Source organism: Exophiala viscosa (assembly GCF_022695815.1).
Source record: "Exophiala viscosa unplaced genomic scaffold EDD37scaffold_2, whole genome shotgun sequence".
Classification (NCBI taxonomy): Eukaryota; Fungi; Ascomycota; class Eurotiomycetes; order Chaetothyriales; family Herpotrichiellaceae; genus Exophiala; species Exophiala viscosa.
The window spans coordinates 4,501,568-4,518,792 of NW_026944354.1; the positions used below are offsets into that span (position 1 = coordinate 4,501,568).

A 17,225-nucleotide genomic window follows, 5' to 3' on the forward strand; every position below is an offset into this window, starting at 1 on the left:
TAATTCTTCAGGTCATGACGTGCTACAACTCTCTCATTCCATTTTGACAGAACGGAGGTGAAGCTCTTCCTTATATCATGTATCTTACCAGAAGCAATTCGGATTCACACAGACATGCCATGCCTGGATTCAGCCTCTCTCCGCGTCTGCCAAGGTCCATCGCCATGACAAGTCCTTCTCGCGCCTCGCATCTACCTTCGTCGGCCTCGTACACGCGTGAGACGTATAAGAGGAGGGATGAACACAAAGCCAGGACTGGAAACGAACACGAAGAAAGCTATGTCTTGACGCTACATACGGATAGGGACCATCACATGCTGTTGACCTCGCTACGCGACAAGTACTTTCCTCCTGCAATCAACAAGTTGGCTGCGCACATTGCGCTGTTTCGAGCCCTGCCAGGCTCACAATTGCCTCGTCTCACACATGACATTACCCGTCTTACACATTCACAAGCTCCTTTCAGCGTTCTCGCCAGCCAGCCTTTCCGAATGAAACACGGTGTCGGCATCCACGTGAAGGACGACTCGGGTCGCCTCAGGTCCATCTACGAGGATCTGAAAGCTCAATGGACCTCGTTTTTGAGCCAGCAAGACCGAAGCTTCGCACCCCATTACACCGTCCAGAACAAGGTCACAGATGATGCAAAGGTTGACCAAACCCTGATGGAGCTCACCGATCTGTTTCATGGCAGTCGTGGTCAGGCTCTGGGATTGAGCCTCTACAGATACGAACGCGGATACTGGAGGAAGGTTGAAGACTTCATATTTGGAGACAGAAAGGTGCTGGCCAGCGTCGGACACGAATGAAGCCTTGAACATCCAGACCCTGCTGAAGTCCACTTGGTAATTGTGTCCCGGCCCAAGGAGGCTCCCGTTCTGGAAAGAGGCTCTCGTGTAAGCTGTTGTCCTTCGACCATGGACAAAAGAAGCTGCAGCATACAACCGGCAAAGAATACAATCCTTTTGGAGGATCTTACAAATTGCTTCTCGGCCCAGGCCGATCACCATGCTCTTGGTTGGTCTTCTCCCTATATGGCACGACCGCATGAAGGACGCTATATCTTGAGCCAGCGCTGCCCTTGCCATGGTCGATAGCTTTGACGGGCCTTGGTAGCCGCGGATTATGAATAACGTGGGAAAAGAGAGCAAACGGCTGATCCAAAGCGAAGCTCGACTTAAATACTGGTGGAAAGAACTACAGCTTGCTGAAGAGATCAGACTTTGGTGCCACATTTTGAGAGCGTGGCATATCGACATCGCTGCATTATTATTTGACGGCGAAGTTGAGGGCCACGTTTGGCATGGTGACCATTTTATCCCATAGTTTTTGCATTTGTAGAACTTCGCTCAAGATATCTTGAACCATTTCGTGCCATCCCATACTCTCGATGCGTAATGCGGAAACGACATATCTCTGGGCTGTACGGTGGGCCACACAGGCCTTACAGCGGCTCACAGTCTTGAATTTTCTATCGCCGTAGCCATGAATATTGTCCGCGTCGTCCGGCCTGGCGGATAAAGTTTGGCATGGAAGAGCTGCAGAACAGTACAGACATCCGGGATAACATCCGGGGTTTGTTTCGCGGCGCGACGGCGAACGATGCAAGCCCCCACACTCCGAAACTCTCCAGCGGTCAAGGTCAATTTGAAGGAGATGATCATGAACTTCGGTGCAAGTCCGGGGTCATCCTCCGAAACAAACTCTCGAAATGGGATCATCACTTTGTCAATGCTTCAACAATGCGCCATGTCGATCTCACGCAAACTCCCTGTTGTCGCACGAGTATCTGACTCAGAATGATAATCTGTACAGCCCTTCTTCCCCTCTCATTACTTCCTCGCCGTCCGATCGAACCCAAATATGCGGCCATTGCGCATCGATGAGAAAAACCACACAAAGGAGCCATACGGGGTAAACACCTTGATTGCAACTCGGTTTGTGGTCAGTCCGGAAACGAGATCTCCTCATTGGCGAAGTGTCCTGGAATGTTTGCCCTAAGAAAGGTCGCAAGTCAAGAGAATGGGAATGTCAATCTGGTCAACTTCCGCGGAAGGTCTGATCTTCAGGCAACATGTTGTGGTAGCTCTACCAGCAGGTTGACCGAAATTTCCCAAGTCTTGTGAAGGATAGCGCATTGCACACCCTCAAGGCTCTCTGGCCTCAATTTCCGCCTACCACTGCATGCAAAAGCAACCGCGTCAAGGTTGTGTTCTCTCCTCCTATGCCCCGAATCCTCGCAGACTGCGGAAGAATCTCAGCAAACACAGCAGCCTACGGGCGAAACTGGTTCTACTGAAGGAAATGTCTTGAGCCTGGCTCGCACAACATGTCATCTGTCGCAGTTTGCCCACTCCCACGCTGGTCCATGGATGACATCGCAGGCTCGTCGTGAGACCGAATCCACCTCTTCGTCGCCTGCAAGGCGTATGCAGCAGGTCCAAAAGCGGCGCCTGGCGATAGCAGCTCGACCAGATATCCTCGGGAAGTCCACTCATTCCAGATGTGCCGGATGATTGGAAGAGAAGAATAGGTTGACGGTCCTGTGTGCCGTCGAGAAGCCTCCAGTGTGCCCTGCACACGCTTGTTATGTCTGTGGTCGTTGTTTCACTCAGCTGCCCTGGTTGTGCGGCTTGACATCTCTAGAGCAATAAGTCTTCTCAGCAGTCCGCTTTCTTCTCGATAGCATGGCTCGGAGTGTTGGCCGGTACTCATCTCCAACGCAAGCATTCCTCCTCAAGATCCCACTCCTCATCCGACGAAGCTTCTCCCATCACACCTGATACTCATCAACGCAAGCATTCTTCCCCGACGCGCCCTCTTCCTCGAGGCCGCACCCTCCTCGACGCTGCACTCCTCCATCCAACGAGCTTCTCCCATCACACCTGGCACTCATCAACGCAAGCATTCTTCCCTGACGCGCCCTCTTCCTCGAGGCCGTACCCTCCTCGACGCTGCACTCCTCCATCCGACGAAGCTTCTCCCATCACACCTGGTACTCATCAACGCAAGCATTCTTCCCCGACGTGCCCTCTTCCTCGATGCCGCATTCCTCCATCCGACGAAGCTCCTCCCATCACGCCTGGTCCTCGACAACACAAGCATTCTTTTCCGACGCACTCTTTCCGATAACAGAATCACATACCCAGCGCATTTGCTGCGATTTTGGGATGCTCCTCTCGTCCTGAATGGAAAGCCTTCTTCCGACACACACTCCTCGCCTCAACGGCTTGCGGAATGAGAATATCCATGCATTTCAAGACATGAAATCGATTCCTGAAGACGTTGGACCGGACGACATGCGACCTTGACAAGAGACAAAAGCACAAGATTCAGTAGCACGGCGGGATGATCACACTCTTACCCGAGTGGAATGCAATAGACTATCGCGGTCGATTGAGATGTGGCTTGATTTCCCCTTTGGAGGACACGGTTCGATGCGGACTTGCGTGGCAGCCAGTCCCTCAGCCCTTGCTGCAACAACACCCTCCAAAAGTATCAAGTTGACACCTCCGACCGAGTCCGCAACAATGGATCAACAACAACATCCTCCAGAGCCACCGTGTCTGACACCCCCAACCACCTTCGCAACAATGGATCAACAACAACACTCTCCAAAGCCACGGCCTCAGACTTTCCCAAGCGACTCCGCGCAGGCTCTAATACCAAATCCATTGTCTCTATCCCTTCTACGACTTTGCTCGCTGGGACACTTCCTCCCCTCCAGCCGCACAGCCTTCCTCCAAAGACTCGAAACATTCCGGCAGCCAATACCATCCAATCCATTGTCTCTATCCCATCTACGACCTCGCTCAGCGGACACTTCCTCCCCCTAAGCATCTCCCTCTCGAACCTCGCTCAGCGGACACTCCCTCCTCCCAAGCATCTCCCTCTCGAACCTCGCTCAACTCTCGCAACAATGGATCAACCACAACACTCTCGAAAACCACAGACTCTGACTCATCCAAGAGACTCCACGTAGCCGCGAGTACCAAATTTATTGTCTCTGTTCCTTCTACGACATCGCTGAGCGGACACTTTCTCCTCTCGAGCCGGGCACCCTTCCTCCATAGAGTCGAATCAGCGGGACATGTGACACAATGACATGCTCTCAGCAGAACCAATCAATAGTGCTGCGTGAGCGAAGAGGGGATGGACATGTGTAGACACTGTTACTGTCTTGCGTGGTACCTGGAAGGAGAGATTGCATGTTGATCTAGACACGGACAACTTCCAGGGCAGCAAGGATGAGGAGGAACTATTGGGTGGACAAAGGAGGGGATGGACATGTGTAGACACGAATGCTATGTCGCTTGGAACTTGAAAAGGAGCAACGAGCCAGGGAAGAAGCCGAACGACGCGCCATAAGCGAAAAGCAAAGGGCCGAAGCACAAAAAGCGGAAGCAGAAGCAAACAGGCGCGAAGAGGAGGAAACGGCTCAACGAAAGAAGCAAGAGGAACAGGGCAAGGGGGAACAAGAAGCTCGTGGGGAGGAAGCAAGAGGAACAGGCCAAGGTGGAACAAGAACCTTGCGCGAAGAAAGTCGAGGCGGCACTTTGACACGCGAGTACCTGCGTCGGTCGAGACTGTCCAAGACCATGTTCTTACACACGAAGGACCACGCCCAGCCTCAGAGCTCAAGGTTGCAAGGAGAGATTGCATGTTGATCTAGACACGGAGAACTTCCAGGGCAGCAAGGATGAGGAGGAGGAGGAGGAGGAGGAGGAGGAGGAGGAGGAGGAGGAGGAGGAGGACAAAGCAGCAGAAGAGGAGGACACGGCAGCTTCCAGGGCAGCAAGAATGAGGAGGAGGAGGATGAAAACACGGACAACTTCAAGGACGCAACAGGGAGGAATATACCTCAACGGAACAAGTGGGCAGTTGTGCTATGGTCATAGACATAGGCGATAACATTGTCAAAAGACATCAAGATCGGAGTGTTACTGCACATGCCGAGAGGTTGTCTCTGTTGCAATTGTGGATGGGATCTGCCGATCCAGCAAGTCGAGGGTTTACTGAGTACGAGCGTCGACTTGTGGACTAGCGTAGTCGGTTCCACCATCAAGAGGCCGAAGTTGTACAGCAATATGACATTCAGATGATACCTGGTAATCTGCAAGGAGTGTTTGGTCAGAGAAAGGACCCGACATGTGTTGGTTACTCCATTTTCCGAAATTGTGGCAGGCGCATGCTTGCATATGCAACCAGCTATCGTTTCATGAGTTCCTGTATGAGTCGCTCCGAGTCTTTAGTATTCTGTGCGTTGGTCGAGCTTCTTCTTGTCGTTCGAAAGGGAACCTATGTGGCCCGCCAATCCCCTGGAAGACAGTGGTGGGATAAAGGCCCAAAGCAGGCATGTCTTCCCGACGGCTGTTAAGAAAATAAGATCCTCAGAACCAGACGCTTTCTGCAGCATTGATCTCCGTACCACTCCGCACGTTGATCGTTTCCACACACTTTACGGTGTTTCAGCTCCGTCTTGATGCTCTACATTCCCAACGGCCACCCGAGTGATGCTCTGCACTCCTGCGCGATGCTCTGGAATTATGCTCTGGATATCTCCCCCCTTCTTCTTGAACTTCACCATGGTGAAATCTGATCCTCACATGACCACTGCTGGGGTCAGCAAGCTTGTGTTCTGACCCAGTCTGCATTCCCCCTCCGTTACCACGCCAGTCATGGTGTATGATTTGACCAATCTCGTGGCGACAATGTACTCGACTCCGATACCAACAATGACAGCCAAATAACAACCTCAGCAAAACTCGCAGACGCCTGAAAAGAGGAGTGGGCGTAAACCTGATGCATCATTTGCCGCAGCGGAAGTCGCACCCTGCGAGTCTAGCACATCACTGTCGGCTTAAATCTGCCATGCTACAGACACTGGGAACCACTGAAAGGCATTCCGGGACCAATACCCTCCGCTCTGGCCGCGAGAAACGATCGAAGACCACTCTTCCACAGGATTGCCGTGGCAGTCAACACAAACAACACCCCGAATCGGGAGAGGCCCGTGTTACCTCAGAGCTGACGCCCACGCCTCCTCCGCTTGTCTTCAGTCCGATCAAGGCTACCGCAATCCAACGTCCTTCTGAACCACGAGCGACATTTGGACCCGCGACTGCGTTTTGCATGACTTTGGTCGTCCCACAACACGACTGGAACTCGTACACAAGCATCCTGTGAGGGTCGCTCCGAGCTCGATATCCTGCCCACTGGATTTGGTCGGTTCCGGCAACGCTGCGACGCCGCATTGGGTAACGTCGTTCTTGATCAATGTGCGCCAGCTTGACAACATCCACATCAGAATCTACGCGCTCGCCATTTGTGCAGACCCTTTCAAGATTTCACGCGCACTAGGGAAGCAGATGTTTGGCATGGAGCTATGAAGCCTGGTTATGTGGCTGGTCACCCATCAGCTCAGCTTATGGAGCAGTCTGCACAGCAATATATCACGATATAGGAAATCTTCAATTCTCGTCCTGATAGACTTATACTATGGGATCATTTTCGCCTTCCTCATTCTATCGAAAGTCAATCCCCATGTTTCCATGACTGTGTTCTTGTCGCGGAAGCCTGCGCCGTAAATCTTGCTCAAGTCGTAGTGTCGATCAAAGTCGGCCAATGTTAGGTGCAAAATCTCAAACCCTGGCATGGTCACTTCTGACTGGGCGATATCCGTTCGAAGTTGAAATGTCTCTTCTATCTTCCGCCATCGATCGAGGTGATCATTGATATACTGTCGAACTTCTTTCGACTCACCGCTAGGCGGTGCAGATTGAAGGCCAAAATACTTGCACAGTTGTGGCCATTTTTCTTCCCACGTTTCATGGTTTGGCGAAGATGCGACATTGAAAGCATTTCCGTTCCCACTGATGTTACTGTGCAAAGACAAGAAGATGGTTTGCTTAGCGATCATATCGCTTCCAGCCTCGTTATGCTTGGCTTGCCAACTCTTTTGGTTCCCAGGAAATGGAACCACACTGCCAGGACCGTTGATTTCTCGCCACAGAGAGAAGTAAATGGCAAGAGATGCCGCTAGTGAGTAAGCTGAGTGGTTCGGAGCGAATCCAATGATAATATCAGGCCTTGTTTCGCACCACGTCCACGACTTTTGCGCGGAGTAAGCATCTAGCCAGTCGAGTTGATCGTGATAAAATAGCTGGTCACTGAAAGGTGGTTTAAGTCGAGGCAATGATTCACGGAGCGGCGTCGGGAAGTAATGATCCTCCTGGAGAAGGAATCCGTACATCTAGCGATATTGGCATGCATAGAACCAACATGTAAGGACGGCTTACCTTTGCGCCTGTTTGGAAGGCCACAAACTCCAAGACTGGTGAGAGTTTATCAACAGCCGTGATTGATCGAGACAGCATATCCACAGCATCCCTTTTCTCCTGCTCAAAATTCGTGCTGGCTTTATAGGCTAATTCGTAATCAGTCTACTCGTACCACATTGAAAGGATTTATTCGAAGATCAGCCAGCTTACCATAGTAGAAAACATGTGTGACTGTGGTGATATCTGTGATTCTACTCTTGACCTGTTCTTCGAACGTCTCTTGAGCTTTCTCTAGGAGATTGAGTCCTGAAATGATCTCAAGCTTGTTTGTTGTTGGCCATTGAGAAGTCTCGAAAGTCAGTGGCCTATTTGTTAGAGCGGTAACCTTGCTCCATGTGCCTGGTGATGGATAATCCTGGAGAAGTTGATTGACAACCGCCCAGCCTGAGACACCAGACGCCCCAAACACAAGTGCATGTTTCCTTGTTGTAGCCATGAAGCATGCAATTTTCACGCGATATTGATTCACTATCTTGTATCCACATCGAAGTGGTGAAAGACCTTACCTTCTTTAAGTTTTTATTATATTAGACTGCCACTAGCTCTGGGAAATGAACACCGAAGAGGTCTGACTGGCAGGGTCAAATGCGGAGAAGAAGCCGGAGCAAAGTCTGGGTGCACCAATGAAGCAGTTCACAACCCATGAGGATAGTGAGGTAGTCATCAAGACCTCAGCTATGCCGTACTATCGTCGTCGAAAGACCTACTGCTTGATATGCCCAAGTGTCTTGACAAGTCTAAACCCCCGAATGTTCACAAACTTTGCATTTCCAATCACTCGATGAGTATTTGGGCTCGCATCGGCTTCTCTCAACTCCGGACCATCGGTTGTCTCCAGGGTTTCGAACTCGTGGATTGCCATAAACCTAGGCACTGATGAGAGGCTGAGATGATCTGAAGACACCAATTGATAGCGTTGTGATCGACGATACCCAGGCACTTTCGACAGCATATATAGATGTTCGTCTCGGTAAAATTTGTCGTAGTCGTCATCATCATTTGGTTCCATTTGAACGCTGAGAATAAAAGGTGCAGGCGCTTCAAGGCCACGCCACGACGGCGGGAATAATTTTAGCAGACTGCTTGAGATAATTAAAACGCAAATCAAGGCGATTGACTCACTGTATCCAGCTCCCTTTGGATCAAAATCTTGAACAAGCTTGTAGACTCTTGAATCCCATTCCGCACAGGAAATAGGTTCTTTTCCTGAGAGAGTACCATTACTTTGGCCGATGTTCCGTAGGAATTGCTCCTTCAGAAACTCCGGGTCGTCGGTCTGATACATCATCAGGCAACACTTTTCTGTTGGTGGCTCAATATCACTGTGCGTGACATTGCCGCTATGAAGTTTCGTTTGATCAACCGTGTTTGGCGTTTTTGTAGCCAACGGATATTCGTTGAAGGCTTGATATATACCTACTTTCGTTACTGAATTCGTTTGGATCAAGCCTGTCATGCTTTCTGAGCCGATCCAGTTCTCCCATGTTTCTATGTCAACCTTGATTGGTTTTGATAAAACCCGGAACAGGTGAGATGAGGTAGCCATGTAGCAGAGAAATGGAATTGGTCTTCTGATCGTGGACAAGGGAGCCTCAATTGCCCGTCAGGATCCAACAAGGCTAAAAGGAAAATGCTAGTAAGTTCAGAATTATCGATTTTTGTGAAAGTCATCCTCGTATCTCCAGAAGCACCAGTTTTCGAGAGTTCGGACTTCAGACTCCGGTGTACTCGAAATGAGGCCTCTCATTGTTGTCGGCAAGTACCTGGTAAGGCTTCAGCTGACCGTACGACATATTCTAGGTTCCAACACTGTACTCGGTAGCCTTAGGTCACGCTTATCTACTTTCCTATTGCTTGAATTCCCGACGAGTCAACACGTCTTGCCGAAGAGAGGCTGGTTAACCAGGGCTATTCACGACTTTCTTGATTCACGAGAAACCGTCAAACTATGAAATATGTAGTATTTAGCATGCAATCACAAGATGGCGGTATCGTATCACTTTTCGATTTAATAGAACTGTATCTAACCAGATTCTTTAGCTAAAATATAGCCAACAGTCAAATCTCAGCAAATCTGGTGAAAATTGCAGCATCGTTGCGTTGTGAATGCGCCACAGGCGAAAAGCCCTCTCACGTCTGGCGAAATGTGCCTAGGTTATATGGAAACTTTCCGAGATTTCTCTCTGAGTGGGGTGAAATGGTAAGCCAGATTTGCACATATCTCGTAGACGCAAGCCTACTCTTTTCCACAATCAAGCGAGGTTCTCGGTCCGCTCAGCGTGTGTGACAACCATCTTCTCACCATGGTGCATGTCGTCCTGGAGCACAACTTCGTGATGCACCTCGTCCAAGACTTGAGCTTGGTAGCCAGACTCCTTGAAACGGCGATGAATCTCTTCTTCACGGGCATCTGAGAGGACAATCCCGTCTCCAAAGATCTCAGCAATGTCCTCAAGAGCTTTGCCCTTAGTCTGGTCCTCTTTCAGTCTTCGTTTCGATATGAGCAGCATAGAAAGGAAACGTACCTCGGGGAAAGTGAACCAAACTATGACCGCGTTCATAGCGGTGAGAAGACAGAAGACCAGGTAGTATTTCCACCCGATCTTGTCGAAAGCAGTAGGTGCGGCACTTTCCACAGTCAGAATTGAATGGGCGCAGCATCCTTTCAAGGAACTCACCTAGTGAAGATGATAACCATCATGAACAAGCCTGCGATGGAAATCCCGATGCCACGAGCACGAAGAGGATTTGGGAAGATTTCTGATGCGTAAATGTAGGTGCTGGCATCGATGGTCCAACCATAAAATCCGATATGGAGGAAAAGGAAGAATACAGCAGCTTTAGCACAAGCGGGTGAGCCAGTCTTGGTGTATTGTGCGACTGTGGCACATTCCCCAGCAAGGGCGATTACGTCCCCAATGAGGCCGAATACTGTAGAGAAGGATCAGCGTCGTATATGATCTCAAGAACAACCAGAAGACTTACTCAACAGGCGCACCCGGCCGATTCTGTCAATGACAGCTGCATTGAAAGCATTTCCCAGCCAACATACTGAAATCCAGCCACACTGAATCAAAAGCTGGTTTGTAACGCTGAAGCCCAATTTCTTGTAGAGGAAAGGCCCGTAGTCTGCATCGAGCAATGAGTATCAGACACGGAGGCAGCCAGGGCAGACTCACTGTTGATCACAATCGTGCCAGTCATTTGACCAGCAGCCATGGTCAACCAGCCGATGAAACATCTCTTGCGAAGTGCCGGTCGGGTGAAAAAGGCCTTCAATGGCACAAATTCTTTCATCTCTTCAAGAACTTGCATATGTAGAAGGTGAAACTCTTCGAGTATTGCATGCTCGTCATTTTGAGGTCCTGACTCGGTTCGACAGGCCTTGAATGCCTTGAGTGCTTGGTCGGGTTGGTCTTTGGTAAGTACTGAGGCGAGTTATTAGCGGGAGTCACATGGTTTTGGGATCAACTTACACCAACGTGGGGACTCTGGGATCAACATGACACCTACTCCGAGAAGCAAGGGCCACAATGCTCCAATGGCAAGAGGCATCCTCCATTGTGTAGACTTCGCATTGACAAAGTAAAAGCCAAAGCCGATCCAGCTAGCGGCACAATATCCAGTGGCAATACCGGTTCCGTGCATGCCCACAAGCAGACCACGAATCCGAGGAGGCGAGATCTCGCTCTGATAAAGCGGGACGAGACTAACCAATGCACCAACGGAGAAGCCAGTAATTAAACGAGCCACCATAAACATGGCGATGTGGACACTGCCGGCTGCGAGACCACTACCGATAATGGCGCAGATTGCAGCGAACGAGAGAGACTTCTTCCGACCCCATTTGTCAGGGATATACAAGCACGAGATGCAGCCAAAGAGGCCACCAGCGGAGAAAAGGCCATTGATGGCACCCAGGAGGGCTGCTGCATTAGGCTTGGTGTCGAGTTCGAAGTAAGATAGAAAGGTTGGCTGTCCAGTAGTGGTAGCGATGATGCTGGAGCCGTAACCATAGGTCATAGAACCCAGGCCAACAAAAAGCACAATCTGATTGTGATGTCAGTCAGCGTAGGTATATAGCCTTGCTGTAGTTCACTCACACCAAACTGTACGAGAGAGATCATGTTGGGCTGTAGCTTTGCAGTCACACAAGAATCTGAAGGCTGTCTAGAACAAGCAGACAGTGAGATGTGCGATTCTGGGGGATCGGTCCCTTCTTCATATTGGAGTGGACCTCTCATGTTGCCTTGCCTCGCTTCTGTTTCCCCAGATGCTCCCCGCAACCCCGCAAGGCGTGCAATGGCTTTGTGGGCCGGAGACCATTCGCCATTCAACATGCGGAGCCTACACTTGATTTTGCGAGACAGGGAGAAATTGCCTTCCCGCGGGTATGCACGTTGACGAAGAGAGTACTGACTCGGATATTTCTCCACCGGAAAAGCATTACCCACAGGGTTGGTCTCGTTTTATTGTTCCAAGACTCCCAGCTTGACTCGGCAGAAGACCAGCACCAATAACAAGGCTGTACCTAGGTACTGGAAATCCTTTCCCGGAGGGTTGAGGCACACTGATTTTGCTAGGAGCTTTACTCAAATCCCAGCGGAAGAGATAAATTTACGAGTATATATTAACGCTAGGTTATAATAATCCCAGAGCGAGATAACGTCTAAAGCTATCTAGTGAACTTAACTAGGGCCGTTTATACGAGATTCAAGCGGCTATATCTATGGTCTCGATAAAGGAGACCCCTTACGGTAACAAAACTTCGCACGCACTGAAAATAGTAGAAGCCTGGATGCGAATAGTAATATGATGTAATGTCCTAGATGGATAACCCATGCGTTAATAGGAGACCTACAGATCAGAATTCACGGATTTCCACTCAATGGAAAAGTCGGCGGGACTCAATTTCCTGATAAACATAGCAATATCCAAATAAAGTCAAGGGGCACATAGGATTAGGTACTATACTTGATTCAAGATTAGATTATGTCTGATGTAGGCTGATTGGGACTGGGCACATAGATGTCCCTATCATTCAGCCTTCTTTGTCGCCTTGGTCCTCAATTTCATCATCACGTATACCAAAGCATAACTGCTCACCACGAAAATGATAACAATAGCGTTATCCCTCCAGCCATAGTAGTAATCCTTCAAGTTCACCGTGTAAAGGTAATCACTACCGCGGCTATACTGACACACCCGGCATCCGCTTGTTGCATCCGGGTTTGTGAGATTTGTCCTCGATCCCGAACCATTCAGGTAGTCCGACAAATACTCTCGGCAGGTCTGTCCGTTAGGTGTGTCGAAAATGGCGAACTCGGACTCCTTGCAGCGGACTGATTTGTCGAAAAGAGGAAAAAGCAGCAGGCTGCCCATCAGATATGAGAATGGGTTGAGATAGTACAACCAATACCTCCAGAAGGCCTGAATCTGTGAATACGGTACCAAGACTCCACAGAAAGACACGAGAATGCCAATCAGCAACGGATTGACCAGTGACGCGAAGACAGCGTTGGGGGCGTACGCTGCAATGAATTGGCCAATACCCGTGTACAGGAACTCGTACATCAGCATGACAAAGAAAATGGCCCCGGCTTTGCTGGAATCTGAAGGTAGACCAGCGGTGTAGTAGTAGCAAATGTAGTACAATATCGCGCAGATGACCAGGTAAGGGAGCTCAGAGACGATCAGTCCAGTAACGAAAGGTGCCCAGTGATACATCTTGCTCTTCTTCTCTCGTGCTTCGTACAAGTCTCTCCGCTCAATGAACAGAGGCTGAAGTTGAGCGATCACTCCGGGAGCAACAAAGACGAAATTGAATTGTACAAACAAGGTGAGCTGTAGGCCGGCGACGGAATGCCCAATCTTCCAAAAGGTGAACCCGTTGAACAATGCGGAGCCGATGTGCAGCGCAAATTTGTTGGTCGTATAATTGGTGTTGCGATACAAGGAAACGTTCATGCGGTGTGTGACCAGCTTGGTCTGCTCCCATATGGACAGGGCAAATTCATGGCCATCATCAACTGTGCCTGGAGGCTTGGAAGCAGCGTCGTCGATGATGTGGTCTAGCTCTAGCATCATAGCAGTGTACTCGGAAGACTCTAGCCACACCTTGTTCCAGTCCTTGCCATGCGAGAGGGATCCAGAGACAACGTCGATCATATGGTCTGCAGGATTAGCACCTGGTGGGCACGGTGCGCCGTTACGCTCGAAGTAGTCCTTGATCTCGGCGGCATTGTCGCCAATGTTTCCGAAATACACCGTACCTCCTTTTCCATGGCGGGTTGCTCATTAGAAAGATTCGAGCTTGTGCTGCTCTCTGCAATCTTCTCTTGGACCTGAGATTCCTCATCTTGAACCAGAAGCTTAGTTTTGGCTTTGTACTCGCGTGGGACAAGGAGCACTCCTCCGCTGGAGGAAGACTTCCATCTGTTGGTAAATCACACAGTTGACACTGCGAACAGAAACCACCAGGTCCAAACAATACCAAAGTTTCTCCAGAGATGACTGTTCGAGTAGGACAGAGAGCTGAGATACTGGTCGCCAGTCACAAAATTGGCTCCTGCCTCGGCACCACGAACACCAGCACATGCGGCGTATGTGTCGTCATATCCTTGTCCACTAGGGATCAAATATTTGCCAAAGCACGGGATGTGCCGATCATGGAACTCGTTCGCGGCCAAACTCTCGAACCCATAGGACATTGGGTTGATCCAGTAGATCCATACAAACCATGGATGCATTTCAGGCTTTGGAATCTGATAACCAATGTAGGTAACCAGCGCCGTTACAGCGAATCCAGATACTTTTGAGGCGGCATCAAAGCTGCTGAATGCGGCTCCCACTAATCTGAAGAGGGCGGTCATGCATATCGTCACCGAGTAGACGAGGACCCAAAAAGTGAAAAAGGCACCTGCCGTTGCTTTCAATGCAACCATCCAGTATAGAATGACGGAAAATAGGGTAACTTGGACGAAGATAATCGGTAGATCAGCAGTGATCTGCGCAATACAAAAGGCCGCCGGGCGATAGAAGGCAAACTCTTTGTGCTTAGCGAGCACGGGTCTGCCCGTGAAGGACTCCGTTGTCTCACTCATAGCGACAAGAGCGTTGTAAAGCAATGCGAAGAAGAGAGCGCCGCCTTTGACGAAGAGTCCAGCCGAGTTGTTGGGTGCATTGTAGAACAGAGATCCCGCGATCAGAGCTTGGACGACACAGGTGATCTGCTTGATGGCGAAAGTGGCTTTGTCGCCCCAGATAATTTGATACTGACGAATAATGCAAGTATAGATTTGGATGGGAAGCGGTACAGTGAGAGGGGAATTTTTGGGAAGATCTCCGGCCTTGTCTTCTTTGGCGGCTTGTTGGAATTCATCTGTGTCGGCCTTTGCAATGCCGGAACGGGGATAATCGTCCTCCAATCCCATGCGTTTTCTGATTTCAGAATCGTCGTAAACCCTTTGAATCTCGGCTCCCGTTCTTGGGAAACGCTCTTCAAACGAGGGCTGATGCACATTGTCCTGCAATCCTGAAGGGCTCTGGCTCCAGGACCCACCCGCACTAGGGCTAATCCAAACGAGCCGACCCTCCATCGAAGCGTTCCCGTATATCTGCAACTCCGACACCGTCTATGTCCCAAAGGCGAGAATCTCCGGCATCTGATGCGCGACCATCCGAATTGGGCGGTGGGCGCACTCAAATTCGAGGAGGGCGCCATCGTGCATGTGATGCCTGCCACCAGAGAAAGGTAAAGCGTCTACCCAAGAACAGTAGATTTCTGCTCGTGGATTTACTGGAGATTGCTGATTCCTGAAGATCAAATGTGACGGCGCCGCTCCTCAATGTGACTGGTGTCGACATCATGGAGGTATTTGTGTGTTCAGTAGGGGTCATCACCACAATCCCAGACAGATGCGATCGATGTGAGAAGAGCTGCCTCTGAAGCTTATGCAGTCGTTTAATGCAACACCAGTCATGTCAGCAAGTCAAGCAAAACCGATCTTGTTCAACGTCTCGAGCGAATGGAACAAATCTTGACCGAGAATTTCCAAGATCGAACTGGTAATCCTCGCCTGCCATAGTCAATGCATATCTGACCTCTCGTTAGAGCCCTCCCCACAAGGTGGATGTAGCTCTAGGCCACTGCTACATCCTAGAGTGTCGAAATCCCATGCCGGCAAATCGTCCAACCATGACGTGGCAAACGTCGGACAGATACATCTGTCTTCCTACAAGCTCGGTGATATTAATCTCTTTCATGGTGTACCTTTTCTATCCCGTGAGGGTCAAAAGTGGATTGGAGTACGAAGTGAAGAAGGCGAGCCGCAGAAAGACAATTACAAATTTTCTGGTCTTCCTTGGGTGAATCAGTCTCAAGACTCTCGTCCAGAGTCTCTCCTACGTTCAACTTTTGAAGAATTACCACCTCGCGGTGTCTTGGAAAGCTACTTGGAGAAGTCTCAACGGTCAGACTTTTTCAGCTTCCTGCCGCTGACCGAACCCGTACTATTTGCCGCAACTGTGGAAAGAGCATACGATGCATCGGGTACTTATCAAGCATTGACCGCGAAGGCGTCGATCTTTGCATATCTAGCACTGCGAGTGCTGATCGGCGACTCAGAAACGGAGAATTTAGCATCTCAACCGGTAGCAGGGTACGAGGCTGCTTGTCGAATACTCATGCCTGACCTTTTTGCCGCACAACCCAGCAGCGAGATTGTTGGTACTCTCATGATGCTTGTAAGTCATCCATATCTCCGCTCCATCTATGCATAGACTGGCTTGTTGTCGGAACAAGTGGTACACTACTTCTCCTTCACAATTCAGTCTGGCTTTATATGTTAACTCCTCTAATCGGATATCTAGGCAGTCTATCAATTTGGCTGTGGGAATATTCATACTACAGATATTATTATGTCCCTAGCGGCTCGATTTTTGTTCATGTTGGGTGCACACCTATACCCTGGTACCGATATTGACGGTCCACCGATCGAATCTCAAAAACTCGAAGCTCGAAGAGTACTCTATCAACGTGACTTATTCTGGATCTGCTATTCACTGGACAAGGAAATCATGTTTCGTACAGGGCGACCGCCTATTATCAACGACACCTCGTGTGATCTCACATTTCCAGCCTATTATCTGGAACAGATGTCTCTGGGACCGCACATTGTATGGCGACTTCCAAGTGACCTGCGGCTAAGTATAATCAAGTCAAATGCATACGAAAAGCTTTACTCACCCCAGTCTTTGCACAAATCCGATGCCGAGCTCTTCAAAGACATTCGAGAGCTTGACAATACACTGGAGAGCTGGGGATTGTCACTTCCTGTAGGGTTCAGACCAACACTCTCATTCTCGGAAAGTATGTCGACTCAACTGGAGCTTCCTCCCTGGAATATCTCAGCCCTCATGGTCAGGCTTGAATACTACCACTGTATGACCACAATACACCAGGCGAGTAGTCGCAGTACGAATTGGACCTACAAGCGTCGAGTAAACGAAGGACTACTCTCGAGCATAGAACTTGCTCTGCAAAGTAGTCGTTGTCAACTCCGTTTTCTACATTCAGCGGAACCTATATCGGTGCCCAATATCTTCTGGTACGTTATCGACTCTTCTCCTACTTCCTCACTGATCCATACTGCCGCTGACTTACTACCTCCTCACTATCAGGGTGGTCCTCTTTTATCCGCTTTCAGCGGCGCTAATTCTATTCTGCCATCTCGTGAGCGACCCTACAGCCCCAACAGCGTCTTCGGATCTGGACATACTCAGACAATGCTTCAACTTCATCGGAGAGAAGTTTAAAGAGTGTTGGCTCCTCTGAAAAGCAAGGGGTACATATTCAGCGTGTCTACGAGGTAATGGTAAAAATTG

At 49.7% G+C, this 17,225-nt stretch overlaps 7 protein-coding genes across 7 annotated transcripts; 2 read left to right on the top strand and 5 right to left on the bottom strand.

Moving 5' to 3' along the window:
- Nucleotides 1-164: 164 nt before the first annotated feature.
- EDD37DRAFT_647955 (uncharacterized protein) lies at nt 165-809 on the top strand (the record flags this gene model as incomplete). The annotated part of the gene is made up of 1 exon (XM_062817958.1): nt 165-809. The coding sequence occupies one exon, from the start codon at nt 165-167 to the stop codon at nt 807-809; it is 645 nt and encodes a 214-aa protein (XP_062674193.1).
- A 3,130-nt stretch (nt 810-3,939) lies between these two features.
- EDD37DRAFT_304454 (uncharacterized protein) lies at nt 3,940-4,718 on the bottom strand. Its single transcript, XM_062811234.1, has one exon. It carries the CDS (start codon nt 4,660-4,662, stop codon nt 4,081-4,083), a length of 582 nt encoding a protein of 193 aa, XP_062674194.1. The 5' UTR covers nt 4,663-4,718; the 3' UTR covers nt 3,940-4,080.
- A 1,623-nt stretch (nt 4,719-6,341) lies between these two features.
- EDD37DRAFT_304538 (uncharacterized protein) lies at nt 6,342-7,847 on the bottom strand. The gene is made up of 3 exons (XM_062811235.1): nt 7,491-7,847; nt 7,299-7,426; nt 6,342-7,252 (listed from the first exon to the last, which is right to left on the bottom strand). The coding sequence occupies exons 1-3, from the start codon at nt 7,774-7,776 to the stop codon at nt 6,497-6,499; spliced, it is 1,170 nt and encodes a 389-aa protein (XP_062674195.1). The 5' UTR covers nt 7,777-7,847; the 3' UTR covers nt 6,342-6,496.
- Nucleotides 7,848-7,905: 58 nt separating this feature from the next.
- Nucleotides 7,906-8,886, bottom strand: EDD37DRAFT_678474 (uncharacterized protein; the record flags this gene model as incomplete). The annotated part of the gene is made up of 1 exon (XM_062819644.1): nt 7,906-8,886. The coding sequence occupies one exon, from the start codon at nt 8,884-8,886 to the stop codon at nt 8,044-8,046; it is 843 nt and encodes a 280-aa protein (XP_062674196.1). The 3' UTR covers nt 7,906-8,043.
- Nucleotides 8,887-9,592: 706 nt separating this feature from the next.
- Nucleotides 9,593-11,584, bottom strand: EDD37DRAFT_663881 (general substrate transporter; the record flags this gene model as incomplete). The annotated part of the gene is made up of 7 exons (XM_062819199.1): nt 9,593-9,811; nt 9,866-9,968; nt 10,019-10,271; nt 10,326-10,469; nt 10,520-10,768; nt 10,817-11,390; nt 11,444-11,584. The coding sequence occupies 7 exons, from the start codon at nt 11,582-11,584 to the stop codon at nt 9,593-9,595; spliced, it is 1,683 nt and encodes a 560-aa protein (XP_062674197.1).
- A 729-nt stretch (nt 11,585-12,313) lies between these two features.
- On the bottom strand, nt 12,314-14,938 carry EDD37DRAFT_678482 (ABC-2 type transporter-domain-containing protein; the record flags this gene model as incomplete). The annotated part of the gene is made up of 2 exons (XM_062819645.1): nt 12,314-13,615; nt 13,834-14,938. The coding sequence occupies 2 exons, from the start codon at nt 14,936-14,938 to the stop codon at nt 12,378-12,380; spliced, it is 2,343 nt and encodes a 780-aa protein (XP_062674198.1). The 3' UTR covers nt 12,314-12,377.
- A 429-nt stretch (nt 14,939-15,367) lies between these two features.
- Nucleotides 15,368-17,156, top strand: EDD37DRAFT_678485 (uncharacterized protein; the record flags this gene model as incomplete). The annotated part of the gene is made up of 3 exons (XM_062819646.1): nt 15,368-15,407; nt 15,454-16,085; nt 16,212-17,156. The coding sequence occupies 3 exons, from the start codon at nt 15,368-15,370 to the stop codon at nt 17,154-17,156; spliced, it is 1,617 nt and encodes a 538-aa protein (XP_062674199.1).
- Nucleotides 17,157-17,225: the final 69 nt, after the last annotated feature.